The sequence below is a fragment of the Rhamphochromis longiceps genome, linkage group LG11 (genome assembly GCF_057381845.1).
Source record: "Rhamphochromis longiceps isolate RC_006_pf linkage group LG11, R_longiceps_female_GT1.1, whole genome shotgun sequence".
Taxonomy (NCBI): domain Eukaryota; kingdom Metazoa; phylum Chordata; class Actinopteri; order Cichliformes; family Cichlidae; genus Rhamphochromis; species Rhamphochromis longiceps.
In genome coordinates this window covers 17,632,453-17,649,515 of record NC_140567.1, presented here as the reverse complement: position 1 = coordinate 17,649,515, position 17,063 = coordinate 17,632,453, and the positions used below count along the sequence as shown (strand labels likewise).

General features: G+C 39.6%; 2 protein-coding genes across 3 annotated transcripts in view; one reads left to right on the top strand and one right to left on the bottom strand.

The window, feature by feature from the left end:
• usp45 (ubiquitin specific peptidase 45) overlaps nucleotides 1–13,834 on the bottom strand; it is a 39,199-nt gene extending 25,365 nt beyond the window's left edge. The window contains exons 1-6 of one of the 2 annotated variants that reach the window (XM_085422552.1): nucleotides 13,552–13,834; nucleotides 12,056–12,166; nucleotides 11,680–11,849; nucleotides 10,499–10,599; nucleotides 9,209–9,309; nucleotides 208–353 (exon numbers count right to left, since the gene is read on the bottom strand). In XM_085422552.1, coding sequence (XP_085278678.1) covers nucleotides 208–353; nucleotides 9,209–9,309; nucleotides 10,499–10,599; nucleotides 11,680–11,849; nucleotides 12,056–12,158 — 621 coding nt within the window. In that variant the 5' untranslated portion in view covers nucleotides 12,159–12,166; nucleotides 13,552–13,834. Of the gene's footprint in view, nucleotides 1–207; nucleotides 357–9,208; nucleotides 9,310–10,498; nucleotides 10,600–11,679; nucleotides 11,850–12,055; nucleotides 12,167–13,551 lie in introns of both variants that reach the window. The other variant, XM_085422551.1, reaches the window with a different exon arrangement.
• A 24-nt stretch (nucleotides 13,835–13,858) lies between these two features.
• tstd3 (thiosulfate sulfurtransferase like domain containing 3) lies at nucleotides 13,859–16,793 on the top strand. The gene is made up of 4 exons (XM_085422553.1): nucleotides 13,859–14,400; nucleotides 14,491–14,652; nucleotides 15,069–15,228; nucleotides 15,624–16,793. Exons 1-4 carry the CDS (start codon nucleotides 14,262–14,264, stop codon nucleotides 15,682–15,684), a joined length of 522 nt encoding a protein of 173 aa, XP_085278679.1. The 5' UTR covers nucleotides 13,859–14,261; the 3' UTR covers nucleotides 15,685–16,793.
• The last annotated feature ends 270 nt before the right edge of the window (nucleotides 16,794–17,063 follow it).

Here is a 17,063-nt window from a genome sequence, read left to right as displayed (position 1 = left end):
GGCTTCTTTCTTTTTAAAGGATGCCACTGGTGTCACTTTCCTTGGGAGCTGTATGCCAAAAACAATGCTTCTGAATATTTTAGTGTTCTGTTAATGGCAAAAGTTTCTCAGTTCTTGAGTTCTGACCCAATATTATAAAAAGAGTAAGATTCAAGTAAAAACAAAATCATCAAGGACGAGTAACAGAAACAGAATAGCAATACCAACCTGCATAACAGCATTGAAGAAGCAGGTGTTACCAAGGTTATTGATTCCCTTAACAGGGACCAAAGCACTGCTGACTGAGCTCTTGCCTTTTGGTGGGTCAGCATAATCTGGTGGTTCTTCTCTGAGTTTTATGATCTTGGGTGATACTGCTGGAACACATAAAACAAAGAGGTACAGTAAAAGGCTATAAGTTAGAGTTAAATGGCAGGATTATAGTGTGCACGTGGTTTTGAATTAAACCTTAATATTATTTTTCATAACAAGACTGAAGTCAAGATGCACCAAGTGAAGTGGGGGTCTTGAACAAATTTCCATTGTCCTGGAATACTGGCCAAAAAAAAGAAAGAAAAAAAAAAGACTTTGCCTTGCACCAAAACTGGGACTGGGAGTAAGGTATTGGGATGGCAGCTGGAAGGAGAGCTGGGTCATTTGGGAAAGCAGATGACAGCTGTAGAAGTTTCCGCTGGTTAGTGGTGGAGGAGTGGGGGCTGGGGTTGGAGAGATGGCTCTCCAGAGCCAGCTGTTACTCCTGATCACCAATGAAAACTAACCTTCCACAGAAAGTAAGACACAGATGGTCAGAATCTAACAGTGGCATACAGCTTGCTGGGGACAGACTAGAGTTAGTACTGGAGCAGTGTGGGCTGATGGCGTGCCAGCAGCTAGCAATATAGCTAAAACCATGATGGGTCAACAATAACACGTTACTGACACATGCTAGTCTTCTTCACTAGTTAACTTATTGTTCTTAACATGACATCTTACTTTTGGAGTTTATCATGGTAAAAAATCATGAATAAATAAAAAACATAAATATGTGACAGTTGCAGCTTCTTCAGGTAAAACGCAGCTGTTGTTCAGAAACAAACGCCGATGTGGGAACACACCATAATCCTCTACAGATTGGCTTTTTTAATTTAGCAGCCTTAGGCACAGAAAGAGGTCTACGCAGTGAACCAGCAGTAATGAGAATACCAATGTAGCCATTATCAACTCCCTAAAACGATCACTGTACACAGCTGAATACTGAAATGAGAAACAATGAATGTGTTCTGTTTGGTATTAAAGAAGAAAATAGACTATTTTAAATGCTAAACAATAACCAAGCCAGGAATGAGACACACAAGCAACTCAAAAATGTACTACTCTTTAATTAACATTACCTATTTGCAGTGAAGAATGAGAAGATATTTCAGTCAGAGTGCATTTCATTTGTCAAATTAATTCATGAATATTTTGAAAGATTTATTTGTTTGTCTGTCAGGAGAAAGCTTTTCTTTAATTTCTCTAATGATCTGGAAACTTGATGTTCATCATATTTTTGTCTATTTAGTCCTAGTACTTTGGGATTTTCATTAACAGGATCTGTTTTTCTGCCTTAAACAGTAAAGGGCAAAAGCATTGAGCCACCGTTCATTTCTTTATATTTTGCTTCCCAGCAACCAGACTTTCTTGTAATCTTTTAAACTGGTCTTGAGCAATAGTTCTCCAGGCTTTCTGAAACTCTTCTGAAGCTCTTTTTTCACTCATTTTTTAGAGGAATATTTTCTTGTTTTTGTTTATTTCTTTGTTAATCCACTTAAAAAGAAAAAAAATGCCCCTAAATTAAGGATGAACCAGTGTTGTATCCATACATAACAGATAACTGTAATAGCAGCCTGTTGCAATACACAATTTGTTTCCTTTTCTTCACTAGAATGTGTGAATAATGTCAGAATCACAGTTTTGACAGGTATATAATAAACTTCTTGCACCAGCAAGGTGATTACCAAAGAGCTATTAGCTGAAAACTTGGTATAAAATATCTAGGTATGATGCACCTAAGAAGTCATCATAGCTCAAAAAGAAATATGATGCATCTGACCCTTCAGTTCTACTGTTCACTAAAGCCTCATCAGAAATGGTCTCACTGGAAGTGTTGCTGGCAGTTAGCCATTCTTAAGGAACGGAAACAGGGAGAAAAGGCTTATACAAGAACTGGACTGAAGATCAGTGGCAACAGTACTGATGGAGTGATGAATCAATATGTGAAATTATTAGTCAAAATCTTTTCAGTATTTACAGAGGTCAGGAAAGATTTACCACAGTGTCTACAGCCGTCTTAAAAGCACGCTGGAGGCTCTGCCATGGTTTAATGCTAAATTTCAGAGGATTGTGTTGGAGTGCTTCTTAAAAAATAATGAGCACATGAACTTGTTAGAATTGTACAAACCCAGTTTTTGATTTGTATCCTGTACTTTCCTTTATGTTTGCATATGTTTAAATGGTCAGAGGGCCCGGTGGCGCCAGTGTCCGGCAGCCTCGCCTCTGTCAGTGCGCCCCAGGGCAGCTGTGGCTACAATATAGCTTGCCATCACCAGTGTGTGAATGTGTGTGTGAATGGATGGATGATTGAATGTAGTGTAAAGTGCTTTGGGGTCCATAGAGACTAAGTAAAGCGCTATACAAATACAGGCCATTTACCATTTAAATAAACCACAACAACCATTTTCCATTTTCTAGAAAATTAGTAGTATATATAGAAATAGTGGCCAAAGTCTTTAGCCCAGTACGCTATAGTGAGGCAGATCATCTTGTAGATGATCCCCTCCCCCCCGTGGTCAGAGTAAGGCACAAGTGATAGAAGTGAACACGGACAATCCCTGTTATGACCAAGACTGCAGCAATCTTTCAAGCTGGGTTTGTAAAAAGCTAAAATATATTCTTTGATGCAGTACAGGACAATTGAAATATGCCATTTGCAATACGCTCTGAATGGCATCCATATTATCCAATTGTGTATGTTTCTGTTCCGTGTCCTGTGTCCTGTTTGTTTGTATATGTCTTTTTGGCTGCTGTTACAACCAAATTTCCCCTTGTGGGACAATTAAAGGATTATTCTATTCTATTCTATTAACATTGAGAACTGAATTCTTCTTAGCAGTAGTCAGTCCTCAGTGTAAAGAATTTGTGAATACGCCAGCATGATTTAAAAAAAAAAAAATCTAATAGTTTGTTATTGTAGTATTAAAAAAATTCAGAGTCAAAGGATTTTCATGTCATTTTAATCGTATTTAAAAAATATTGCTGAACAGAAGTTACAACAGTTGACGTAAAAAAAAAAAAAAAATTCAATGAGTTTCCTACTGCATAGAAAATATAACCTCTCTTCTGAGCTGATAATAAGACATTTCATTACAAAATGGCAAATTCTTGCAGGGACTGATGGAAGCACTTTCAGGTCCAAAGGCTGTTGAGAAATCCAATAATTGCAGAGAAACACAAAGAGAGTTTGGTCCATGAACACTTTATACATATAAGCGAGTCAAGAGAGCAAGCTAGCAGCGAGGTCACTAGCCTGAACCTGCTTATGTCCAAACCGAGAAATTCAATACAACAGTAAACCTTTAAAAGAACCTGCACCTTTGCTCTTGCCATTCTCTTCCTCAAAACAAAATGGCCCTGCATTTGCACATATTGAATTTATAGAATCACTCTTTGTGCATGTTTACTGAAAAAGCTATTCAACATACAGCGATAGGTAAGCCCACTCTTGGCCGCTACCAAGCAAGCTTTCCCTCCCCAAGGCCAAGGGCATTAAAACGACCGTCCTGGTCACAGTCGGTGGAATGTGAGCCTTGGACTTTTATTTGTGGCCTTAAAAATTTGCATTTTATACTAAATCAAATTCCACTAAACAGTGTCTAAAAAAAAAAAAAGGTCAGCTTTTCTTTTACATAGATTTGAGAAGAAATACCACAACAACTCTGTCACAATGCACAGTGCATAGTTTTTTTTTTCCGTTGTATTTTCTTGCCTGCACCAATGCTGCTGCCTTAAATTATATTGCTTTAACAGAAAATATTTAGCGCTGATGAGAAATGAAGCAAGCGTATTTAAGCTTGTCCTCTAGATTTGGGATCAAGAAGGCAGGGGCGAGGTTCAGCTTGTCGGGACAACATGCTGCTGAGACGCTCCACCCAGTGGTGCTAAATGCATCTGGCTCTCTGTGCTGGCAACATCTGGAGGCCTATTTTCAATTTCAATATGCAGCCATAAGGGAGCTCCCATATGTCATCACATACAATGCATGGAAAACAAGTGGGGATGAGGAAAGGCCATGGCCTGATCGAAGGGAAAAAAAAAATCGGTGTATTTTTGGAGTTTTGGTGTGAGACTGAGAAGGTGTGAAAAGAGACATTTACGCAAGTATGGACAATTGAGCAGAAGAGATAGTTGAGTGGGAGTAAGAGTGTGTAAATGAGCATGTCTACTTGTTGTGGTATTTGAGAGACACAAAAATCAACAAAGTGCAACTTGAGTGCGAGAGCCGAGACCTGCACTTGAGCTAAGAGAGAAGCAGAGGAATGAGGGAATGAAATGGATGGAATGGGGATGCCGATGGACACACACTGCATCTGGGACCGTCACCCAAGGTAAACAATGTTCAGGGAGCCATCTGGCTGAGACTGGAGGCGGAGGAGGGTGTGGGGGAGCGATGGGCAGAAGAGGGCAGTGTGGGGGAGTAGAGCGTGGAGGGAAGGGTTGCGACGAGCACAAGCATATGGAAAAGCAGATTTTTCCTCTCCCCGCAGCAGTCAGCGCAGGCAAATGTCAGCATGAGCTGCATCCACGCTTGACTGTGCTGCACTCGGCACCACCACCTGGCTCTCCTTGCTCAGCCACCGAGTATGGGCAGCAGTGACACTGTGGAGCCTTTCCCCAGGGCAGAGGAAAGCATCGTGGTGCTCGAGCTCACCCACATGCATGCATATACACCAACACCTCCTGTACTCCCTGCTCTTTTTCACACAACGGAAATACAAAGAAACATGCTTACTTTGGCAGGGAATATTACTAAAAGTACTTGCAAAAGAGAAAGAGAAAAAAACAACGAACTGCCTTACATGTTCGACATTATCAAGCTGAAGCAAGGCTAACATCAGACTAAAATTCAAGCTCACAAAACAAAACATAACCAGTTTTGTTAAAAATTAATATTTTCAACTTTATTTTTAGCAGCAGCGCACCACAAAGACTTTTTTTTTTATATCTAAGAGAAACTTAATGTAAATTTATACTGATATCATCAAGACAAAGCACAGGAGTCTGCAAAAGTCTATTTTCAAAAGGCCTTTACTCTGCCTTCTTAATGCAGTTCACAGTTGGGCTGGGAGACTGTCAAATGCAAAGGCCAGTGGGCGTCATCCACGTTCACTTACAGTGCAGCAGTGCAGAGGGCCAAGGCCGGCTCACTTCATGCAGAGCAGCCAGTCAAGAGGAAGGCCAGGCAACACCAAATGTCTTATTAATTTGCTAATTTGTTGTGACTGCAGGGCATGAGAAGCCCGTTTCCTTGCCATCTGAGGCCAAGAGAACCCAGTGCCATGTTACTTACAGACACACACACACATTTAAGCGCACAGATTTTACTACCCACTATCTGGCCTACTTTCATGTGCGGTGGTGGGAATAAAGACAGAAGCACTCTTGATTACCTCCATGAAAGCACCACCAGGGGACAAGCCTCTTACTGGCTACTGACTCGGCAAAGCTAAACTGACAGTAAACTAAGAATTATGGCTTACAAAATTAACAACCAGGGTGAGGAAATCAGGTGAATAAAAGTGCCGTAATCCAACTACAGAATATCTCTGACTTAAGCCACGGTCTCAAAACTGGAGGCTAGAAGTGCAATTCTGAGTACAACAGAGACAAACAGCCCTGGTGCAAACAATATGTAAATATTCCTCATATAAACATGTGATAAATTTCCCACCATGACAGCAACCTATTTAGAAAAGGATTTAATGTGAGTGTGACCAACACCACACAGCAATAAACTTTTTGCAAACAAAATTGTTTTGGCCTTTGAGAATTGGAGAAAAAAAATTATAAAAGGGAAATGAGAGATAAATCCATGTTATTTCTGATCCAGCAACATTCAGAGTCAGCCACTTAATGCAGCTTTGATGTGCTGACTCTTACCTAGGGGTCCGTGTCTGTGTCAGCAGATATGAGAACATGAAACTTCTTACAATAGGAAAAGAAACAAAGGCAGAGCACATATATAAGTTGTGCAGCTACATTTGTCTGACACGACTGTGCACTGTATTCAGGTCAGGTCAGTAGTAGTGATGCTGCAGTCTGTACAGTTCTTTACTGCATGCCTCCTATTGGGAATGCAGAAAATGTTGGGCGTACACACAGGGCAAAGTGGCTGGATATCAACTAAAACTGTGTGAACTGGTCTGGCGCTTTTAGAGGAGAGTGACCGAAGCAACAACCTATGAGAGGGAAGGATATCGCAATCTGACATCAGGTCAAAGTCCTCCATTTAGAATGTTTCTGGAAACATGCAACAAGGTTACCTTCACATCCAAAACTTAGGAATGTCGACTATAGCAAGCTGTCAACCACACAGCAATGACACAACCAATGAAGCACATTATATGTGGATAAGGCTTTACTGGTGCAAGTTCATGTGCACAGGGTGGGCTTTAATTAATGTTAAAATTAATGTTTAATACAAGGATGTTTATGATGATTTGGCTATGTTAAAAAAAAAGAAAAAAAATTGTAAAGCAACCCTGAATCATTTTCAAAGATATTTAAAGAAAATTGCTTGAATACATTAATACACACATGCAGTCCAGTGATACTGTATATTAACACTCAGATTTTCTTACAATTATAATGCAAAGAATGACTCGATTCACAACCAACATTTTAATTTGCTCCACAAAGACTCCCCAGCTGTCTTACATGCTGCATTCTAGCCCCCCTGAGGTCAAGTCGCTTTTTTACCCGGGACTCTGGCACTTGAGCTGAAGGCCTTGATGGTGAGAGACCACAGTTAATCGACTTTCTTTCTTCCTGAAGCTGTTGTTGTACAAAATTATTATAGATTTGGAAAAAAATCCTTGCTGGGCTCTTTTGTGCTTAGGGACTATAGGAAAGAGAAAGAAAAAAAAAAACAGAGTACAACAGCAGCTTCTTGAGAAACCCTGGCCTCCACTGAAATGCAATTTCACAAGCTCCTCAACAAGCAACGACCATCTATTTTGCTGCAACAATGGCTGTCCGCTTCTATACCCATTTGGCCGACCGGTGTGAAACAATCAAGTGGCAAGAAAGGTGACAAAAAGGTGACACATAATTTAAAGAAGCAGAGCTGTTGGTAGCTACAGTCCAGCTCGGCAGATCAATCCCCACCAACAACGGACTGTGGCCTGGCACTGTGCACAAAAAAAGGCTATTCCACAGACATAGGTATATAAAACAAAACACGCAACACTGCTCACCTATAGTCTTTAAAAATGAACAACACAAAATCAAAAGTGTATACCTATGTAAATTTGTCAACCCACCACATGTCTAACTTATGAATTCTCTGTACATTTCTTTTGGAGTCTGTGTGTAACACACACTATGTAGACACTTTTAAAACACTTCAAATAATCTGAATTTTTCAGGTATGTAATGTACTTAGAGGAGAAAAGATATTCAGATTTATTGTGCCAGGAAGAGCTTGTACTCTGTGCTGCAAAGAACACTTTGTGCCAGTGAGAATTCAGTTAAGTGTATTACTGAAACTTAAAGCTCTTTGTAGAGGCCAAGTGTATAGTATGAGCTGGAAGAAAATAGGGTATCTGCTTGACTTGAAAGTTATTTTTAACATTCGGCGTTATGTGTATCTGTGAATGTGTGTGCATGTCCACTGAGAGTTAACGCGCTCCAGCTGTTAGGATCCAGTTGCTCAGACTTGTTGAGGACCCTGGCTCCCACTAGTGCAGCACACAGGCCCAGAGGTGGTGAGACATACAGCAACTTAACAGAGGAAGCTAGGGACAGAAACGGATAGCGATGGAAAGACAAAGAACGACAGATCACAGGGCTGAACCCTGCGCAGCTGCGCTTGTTCTTCAGGGAACCCAGCCGGGGAAGCAGCGCTCAAGCGCTTAATTCCACAAATATGTGCAGTCATGCAATATGCAAGGTGGGGGCAAGGGAGGGAGTGAGGGGAGAGATAGCGGCAGAATCAATCTTGCAACTTCCACAGCCATGGCTTAGATTGGGGACCAGCTTGCCTGGGCCTCAGTGGCTGGCCTCTGGCCACTGGCAACTGGGCAGCATGCAGCGGGCGATGCAGAGACGGCCTGAGAGACTGAAAGTGATGATGCCCACCACCCTGATCAACTACAGTCTGCTAGGAGGTCTTTCAGCACGCCAGCACAAAGCAAGAGATGCACACTGAGCTGAAGGTGTAGGTACATGTAAGTATTGAGAATGGGAGTTGATGTCTATATGGATGACTGACTCAGTGTGGGGTGGGGGGCTCAGGTGGTCTAAGTGAGGGAAAAGGACAAGTCTGAAGGTAGTAAGTAATGCTGAAAATGCTGCAACTAAAATCCAACTCTATTCTACATCTAGTTCTTAGTATTTCTAGTAAGTTTTATTGCTTTTAATGACAAGTTTGCTGCTCTAATTCAATTTTAGACCGACAGAAGGGTAGAAAGAATATTCTTCAAGCACTTAGCAGCATAGAAAAGCAGAACAAAACAAAACAAAAAAATCAGACAACCATTTCACCCATTTGAATAGTGTGGGGTGTCTCTGCATGAAGAACAGTAGGTCAAACTTCACATGACCATTGCCACCAGGGGGAGCAGGTGTACTGCAGCCGACTGCTGGAATGTCAGCCCTTCACTTAGAAGAATAACTTTTCTGATAGGAGCCCGTCTTATTTGTGGATCTGGCCACAACGCAGCCGCTAACTGGCTCATATACTGTTATTGTGCTTTTGCCTTCTACTCATAGACACAAAACCTAGACTGACCAGAATATTAAGCAAATTATGTAACATGAGATGTATTCAACTAAAGAAAGGATCACCAGTTTAAAGGAATGATAAATCTTGAGCTACACTGTCATTTGGCCCTGCTGAAACTGCAGTAAGCATGTACGTTTTGTATAACTGAGGCTTAATTTGACAACAGTGGATGGCCAGAAAACACCTTACCTGATGTTGCCTTGACAGAGTGCTTTTGTAAAAAGTCCAGGCTCTGAGCCAAGGCCTTCTTGTTGCAATGAGTCGAGAGCTCTTCACTGCATTCGAAACACCTGTCACAAAGAGAGAGGTTAATAAGACCGGGTTCATTTTACTTTAGAAACTAATAAGACAGTATTTAACATCCGAATTGCTTGGCTAGAGTGGAAAGCAGTTTAGAAATCATGATTAGGGATGGGAATTGATAAAAATGAATCAGTGTTGGGGTCATTACTCAAAAATATATTACATATATTACACAGAACACCTTTCTTAAAGTGTTCTTCTACTTAATTACTTCTACTAAAAACTACTCATTACGTTACTTTCATGTTACTCTGTAAAATGATCTGAAACGCAACGTCTCATAATTACCATTTAACTACATAAACCTACAGGCTACAGCCCCACACACCAGCACAAATCCCTATCCTAATAAGAACACACGTGATCTTTCTCTTAGTATTGATGTATGAACACAAATCAAAGATGAAAACCAGAAAAGAGACTTTAAACTGATCGTCACAGTGATTTTACTGTAGAAACATGAACAGGTAGACACGGAGGCTGCAGCCAGACCGCTCAGGCTCTGTTACCTGTTGAATTTAAGCAGCGGCTTCACCGCGAATAACTGCTTACTTTATCACGGTGCTGTTCTGGTGTCAGCATTTACTCAGCTTTAACATCCCATCTAGCTTAGCACAGTGTCGGTGAAAGTGCTTGTAAAGAGCCAAAGTTGTGTTAACAATATAATGCAGTTGTTTCTGTCTTGGAGCAGTCTCCACTTCATTATCGTGCTCTCATCCTTTTATGCAATAAAAATAAAAGTAATGTCCATATCCATGCTGTAAACTGTGACACTTTTTTCCTCCCCTGACACACAAACTGAAATCAGCTGATTGCAGCAAGAGCTCAAGATCTGATAAGCAGGATCGATAAGCAGGCAGACTAATGGTTCCAATGGATTGGACTACTGGGAGCTGGTTCTCGATTCCCATTCCTAATTATAATGGTGGAAAACAAATTTTATTTTATTATTTATGAGCCTAAAATGATGTAAAATAATTTACAAATAAACAAACTGGTCTTAGAATTGTGGTAGCCAGGATCAAAAAGACTGCAGGTGCCTGTTGTTTTCTATTTGAGCTCACATGCTGGCAGCATTCTGACACATGCCATCGCAAGGTGACAAACAGGGCACCATTGTGTGCAGCCTTTGCTTCTTTTCATGACAGTTCACAATTAACTTCCTGGGTTTCTCACCAGGCCTTCCATGTGCTCAAACTGATGGTGATGCAGTGTGACTCTGGGTGGAAAGCCTGTTGATGCTTCACAACATGCTGGATCCCTGACTGGTTACAGCCCTGTAAAAACAGAAATCTTTGTTGGCAACCATAAAATACACTCTGGGCTCACAACATTTAAGGTGCAACAAATCTTCAAGAGCACAGTAGGGTGAAAATCTTTATTCAGGGTCATGTTTAGACTTCCTCTTTTCTTGAAAGTTCCAACAGGCCTAACCACTTCATTATGGACATTTTCTTCACTAGCCACGTACCCTAACAAACAAACCTGAATGCCTAACCCCAAGCCCAAACCTAACCATGACCTAATTGTAACCCTGAAACTAAAACCACATTTTAAGTCTCAAAAATACCTTCAACCTCAAGGGGAGGGGCAATAACTGAGCATCAGAATGATGATATAAGTGACTTTGGGCATAGCTTGGCTGTTGGTGGTAGAAGGGCTGAATATTTTAGAAACTGCTGATCTATGATTTCCCCCACAAAGCCAAGGCAACAGTAACTCAAATAACTACTTGTTACAACAGAGGAATGCAGAAGAGCATCTCTGAACATAGAACACATCAAACCTAGAAGCAGCTGCGTTACAGCAGCAGAAGACTGTGTCTGCAGAAAAATGAAGCCACAATTTACACGGGCTCACCAAAATTGAACAACAACATAAAAGTAAATAAATAATTTTTAAAAAATTGGTTTGTTGAGCATGACAATGAGTTCATTGTATTCAAATGGCCTCCACAGTTACCAGATCTCGATGCAACAGAGCAGGGCAGAATGTAAAATTAGCATTTTGGACATGCAAGCAGCAACTGTATGATACTATCAAATCAACAACGACTAAAGTTTCCAAGTAATGTTTCCAGCACCTTGTTGAACCTATACTGTGGAGAATTATGGCAGTTCTAGAGGCAAAATGCAGTCCAACCCGGCACTATTAAGGCACATTTAATAAAGTGTCCAGTGAGTGTACACATGAAAGTAAAGAAGCAGTCAAGTTCATACACAAATAAGAATTAAAGACTCTTGAATATGATAATGACGTTCTTACTCTGTTGTTTATTTCAATTTAGTTTAAACTCTGCTGCATCACATTTTGCTTTATTTATCATTTAAAAAAAAAAACAAAAAAAAAAAACTTACCTGAAAACCACACTTTAGACACACCAGAATGTCCAGAGAGGCTGCTGGCTCGCCATCAATCATTGTCCTTTCCTTTAGGCACTCTGAGCATACCGACCACACACTCGAGAGGACTGATTTCTTTACTGAGTTCAGGTCCACTGCTCTACTCACATGCTGGCAAGTCAGTCCTGTTAACAGACAAGGTGTCTTGTAAGCAAGGATCCTTTTAATTGAAGGTGAATTGCACTGATCCCATAAGAATAATGAATGAAACCTCACAGACTTTTCAACATTGACAAAAAATACTCAAGAATAGTCTATAGGACTCTACCAAGTCAAAATTCATAGTCTTAACCGTAACAGTCCGGTGGCATGTACTGTTACGGTGACTTACCGCTGACTTCATCTGATGATTCCTCATCTCGAGGTTTTCTTGGTTTATTAGTCCGCTTAGTCATGTCGGCGGCTTTCAAGGAGAAGGGGTCCTTCAGCCGCATCTGGTGCTCTGAAAGCAAGAAGGGACAACACTGGTTTAGTTTTACACATTTAGGACACCCACACATAATTTTGTTTATCCAGGTACTACACAACTGCTATTATTATTTTCTTCACAACAGAATGAGGTACTTTCAAAATAGCAAAAAAAAAAAAAAACCCCTACAGTTTATATCAGGAATTGTTAAATGCACACACTCACACACATTTATTGTGTTGTCATTGTACTACAGCACAGTCCTACAGAAATGTGCCAAATCAAAACTTTATGACAGCATGTGTTTACATTCAAATAGCTATGCATACATATCACCTAAAAGCCTATTTAGGCAGTTTTTAATGTATTTGTAAAAATTGTAGAGGGTAATATCACTTGTAATGGAAATTGTGTATTTTGTTTGAGTGTTTTGTTTTGGTTTTCTGCTTTTATATAATTTTTAATATTCACATGTTTACATTTCAGTATTGTAAAACTTTACTGTAGATCTAATTGTTGTAACATTTTATTTGGAGATATTTGATGGCTTGGGCCCCAGGAAGACTAGCAACCACTGTTGTGGAAGCTAATGGGGTTCCTTATAAATAAACAAATAAACATTGAATCGTCAAGCACTACTTTGCTTCCAACAATAGTGAAAAAAAATATATTAGGATAGAATAACTAATTATGTTTGCACAATTACACTCTTGCTTTCTCATATTTTATATATATTCAGTAAACTACTTTTCATTAAAGCAGTTGTTTTTTCTCTCCTTCATTCAAAAGCCCAAGCCAACTCCTCCTTGCTGGGCTCCGACTCAACGAAATCCACTTTCAAGACAACAGCACTAAAAACAACAACAACAAAAATTTTTTTTTTTTTTTTTTTGCCATACCAGAATAGCCTCTGCTGAAGATTATTTAAATAATTAAACGGTAAATGCAATATGTGGTTTGGCTGTTATAAGTTGGTGTGTTTGACGCTACTCTCAAGCTGGTGTGTTCGGGGCGATTAAATCAGGTGACTGATTTAACCAATCAAAAACTTTCCACTGCTTGTAGGTTTAAGCTGATTTTCCTGGTGGACTCCTTTTGAAATAATTTTTACACCCTTCGCCTAACATGCTACTGACCTAAACGTTTTCTAAACTGCAAGAAATCTGGAAGCGAACGGTCACAATACCTACGGCTACATGATATGCCACTGCTAAATAAAGGCAGTAGGAGAAAATCAGAGTTTTTACGACAGATAACTCTATTAATGGACAACACCATGATTAAGAGGCCTTAACAACCCCGGCAGCCCGGTTTGGGTGAGAATAAGAGGCGCCTAACCCATTTATTACGGAAATTTTAAAAATTAGTTTATCTTTTTCATACTAGATTTAGCGAAAATGGAATATGTATTAACTCACCTCTTAAAGTTAGGCTCCTATGTTGACTTTGTCAGCTAATATGAAGCCAACACTGAGATGTCAGCTCTTCCTGGGTTGCAAAAAAAGGCCAGCTACATTAGCTTGGTAGGATAAAAACTGAACTGGTGTGTTTTATCCAAAATTACACGCAGACATTATGGCTATTCAAAGAAAAAACGCGCAATACCGTCAACAGTTATCTCAATATCTTTTTGTTTCCACCCTTGACTTTTAAAACATGTGTCAAGCTTTCGTTAGCATTTACAGGCAGCACTGGTTATGTGTGACGCACTACGGCAGCTCAGGTTGGCCCAATGCTGCATTCAAGTTGAGTGGGAAAATCTCTTTTTTACTAGAGGTAAATAAAAGCTTGTTTCCCATCTTTATGCGTTTCCCAGTTTCCCATGGCGGCGAATGCAACATAAATAATGTTTTTTGTTTTTACTTGATGCACTTGTTTGATCTAATTAGGGGACATGATGCTAATTTGTGTTGATAAATAGTTAGTTATTACTTGTTTGAAACTATCACTAAGGCATTTGTGGGGAAAGAATTTTGGCCCATTAGGATATCCGTACGTCTGCGCAAGCGCAGATAATTGTCGGCATTGTGACTTTTTTTAGTTGTCCCACGCAGATACGCTTAAGTGAGGGTTTGTGTTGAAGAGCAGTGATAATTTAGAGTGCAGTATCTGGCTTTGATAATCACACATGGCCTTGAGAAGTTGTTGGAGACTTGCCGGTGTTGTCCCGCGGCTTTTATGGAATAATACCGTCCAGTTTGAAGCTTGCGTCCCGAGAGGACAAGGCTCTGTGTCCAGCAGTGTCAGCACTCGCCCCGGTTACAAAAGTGAGGTTTAACATGAGTGACTCACTGTCATGTTTTGAAGGAGCTCATATACTGCATTAAGTATATTGTCTGTCTTGTTTTTAAACGCAGAGTTGCTGTTCCGCACATTCAGTTCAACGCCAGCGAGCACAGTCGTGAGTTATGAGCAGCTGAAGGAGCTCCTGGTTGGGCGGAAAGCGGTAGTTATAGATGTGCGAGAGCCCTGGGAGCTCCGAGAATACGGCTTCATCCCCGGCTCCATTAACGTCCCCCGTGAGTACTGCTCTCTCTACCTGCAACATTGTTGTCCGGCTGGGCTGCCAGGGCTGTAGACTTGTATACTAGTGTAGTATACTGCAGTTTGTGTGGGTTGGGGGTAAATAACAAATCGTAAATGTCCAAAATGAAGCAAACTCATACACAGTTTTTATATTGTTCATAAAACAAACATTTGAAGGTGTGCTTTGTCCCCGTGGCTTCATAATGGCAAGTTTAATTAGGTTTGAAATGTGCTCAATTTGACATACAATTCTAAATGGAGTAAAACGCAAGCAATATGAGCCACTTCATATTATATGGTACGAAGGAGGGCATTATTCTAAAATATTACTACAATGCTTCCAACCAACTGTTCTCCAGAGCACCAAACCCATCATACTTCCTTAACCTTTGTGTTTTTGACTTTACAGTGGCGCAAGTGAACACTGCACTCCAGCTGGGTCCAGAAGACTTCAAAGAAAAGTATGGTGGTGAATTACCTCACCAGACAGATAACGTTGTGTTTACTTGTTTGGCGGGAATCAGGAGCAAGACTGCGCTGAACATGGCCATCACACTGGGATACAAAGAGTGAGATATGTGTCCTTGGCTTATGTCTGTCACCGTCACTGGTTTCCACCTCGTCATTATGTTTCTTACTAGACTTGGCCATTTTCAGTCACGAGAAAATTTACCAGTATTGTGGTTAAACTTAGACTTTTATAGTTACCACCATGAGACAGCATTTACTATAGTTGAGGTTATTGCCTTGTAGTTACACAATGCTGTTCCTCCTCGGAAGGATACCACATGTCCCACATCACATTTTCTATGTCTATGTGTCAAGTATTAAAACACTGTGATTGTCTGGTGATGGTAAAGTCACATACAAATGCATGATTTTGTTTAAAAGTCTTAAATTATGAAAAGTGTGATTTCGTCAAAGCAAATGTTCACTTTTTTCTTTCTTTTGTGTCTTGTTTCAGTGTTCAGCATTACTCTGGAGGATGGCAAAACTGGGTGAAGCATGAGCAGCATAATCAGTGATCATGGAACTGGAAAGATATTTATATATTTATTTGAAGCTATTTTTGCAATTATTCGAGTTTAGAATGTGAAGTGATGGCGCAGCCTTGTAAAGGGCTTAAAAAAATTTCATGGCTCCTCATTTCAATGTTAAAATCTCAAAGAGGTGAAACCAGTTTGCTTAAATCCACATCTGCCATACAATATTTCTTGAAACCCCTCTTTAATTTCTCTCAGGCTTAACCTCCTTCTAAACCCTTTACAGCTTTTTGAAATAAGCTCAAAGAATCTTCTGAAGTGCTAAAGATTAATTATGCAAATAAAGTCTTCCACTCCATAATGTGAACTATTTTATTATTTCCTGTTGACATATTGTAAATATTAAATTGCTCAACAGGCAGTGCAGACTTTGCCAATACTTAATGCATTTATTAATAAATGTACTATTTAATAAAGTTATCAAAGCTAAATAAACTAATATTTAACTTGAGTCTGTGTGTGTTTATTATTATTTTTATTATTTATATATTGGGCAGGATTAGTAGATGACCTAAGAGGACATTCGTTTAAGTAATTCCAGATATAAATAGGCATAGAGAGGCTTGCCGGGGTGACAGCTGCTGGGGAAGTACTACGATTTACTGTATTGAAAGTCCTTGTCTAATATCCTGTATGAATTTGTCACCAACTCTCCACAGGTTCCTTCATCATCCGTGATAATAAATGGGTTTGTTTTCAGCAGGGAAGAATGTTTCCACTACAGTTTGCTGACCACCGCCATGGACCTTGTTCCCTATTCCTTCTTTCACAGCTTGAGCTGAAAGTCCCTGCAGAATCAGCAAATTTTAATCTCACTGTCTTGTTTAATTTGGACAATATTGTTTTAAGTTACTTTAGTTTATCCTAAAATTCAGCTTAATCATTGTGAGTGACAGGAAACTGGCCTCTAGGTGACTTTTCAGATGCGTTAGTAAATTATCTAGAAGTGTTTATTGGTTTTCTTTGGGGACATAATTGATAGCTTTAAAACATACCTGACATTGTTGTATCACCTCAGCACTTTACAGGGATTTTTGTTTCTTTTATATTTGAGCTTGGTGTTGACAGTAATGACTTGTAAATAAAAATAAACAGTTTTTGAGAATCAGAAAATTTTGTGATGCAATAATATATTTACTTAAGATTTACATCTATATAAATATTTAATTTTGATTGTTTTAGAGTTTTCACCTCTCTGATACAGTTTTTAAATAAATAAGAAAATATTTAAGAAATATATATGAAAAAATAGTTTTATGAACACTTAAACATATTTAATACCATATATTGATGCATATATATTGTATGAGCAGTTCCATTGGTAAATTTGTCAAGAATTTGTGAAAAATTCTATTAATTGA

What these genes read in the sequence shown, in the direction of transcription:
- tstd3 (XM_085422553.1), top strand. Translation starts at nt 14,262, where the DNA reads ATGGCCTTGAGAAGTTGTTGGAGACTTGCCGGTGTTGTCCCGCGGCTT. An exon ending in CGGCTCCATTAACGTCCCCC is followed by an intron (nt 14,653 to 15,068) that starts GTGAGTACTGCT and finishes TTGACTTTACAG; the next exon opens with TGGCGCAAGTGAACACTGCA. An exon ending in ATCACACTGGGATACAAAGA is followed by an intron (nt 15,229 to 15,623) that starts GTGAGATATGTG and finishes GTCTTGTTTCAG; the next exon opens with TGTTCAGCATTACTCTGGAG.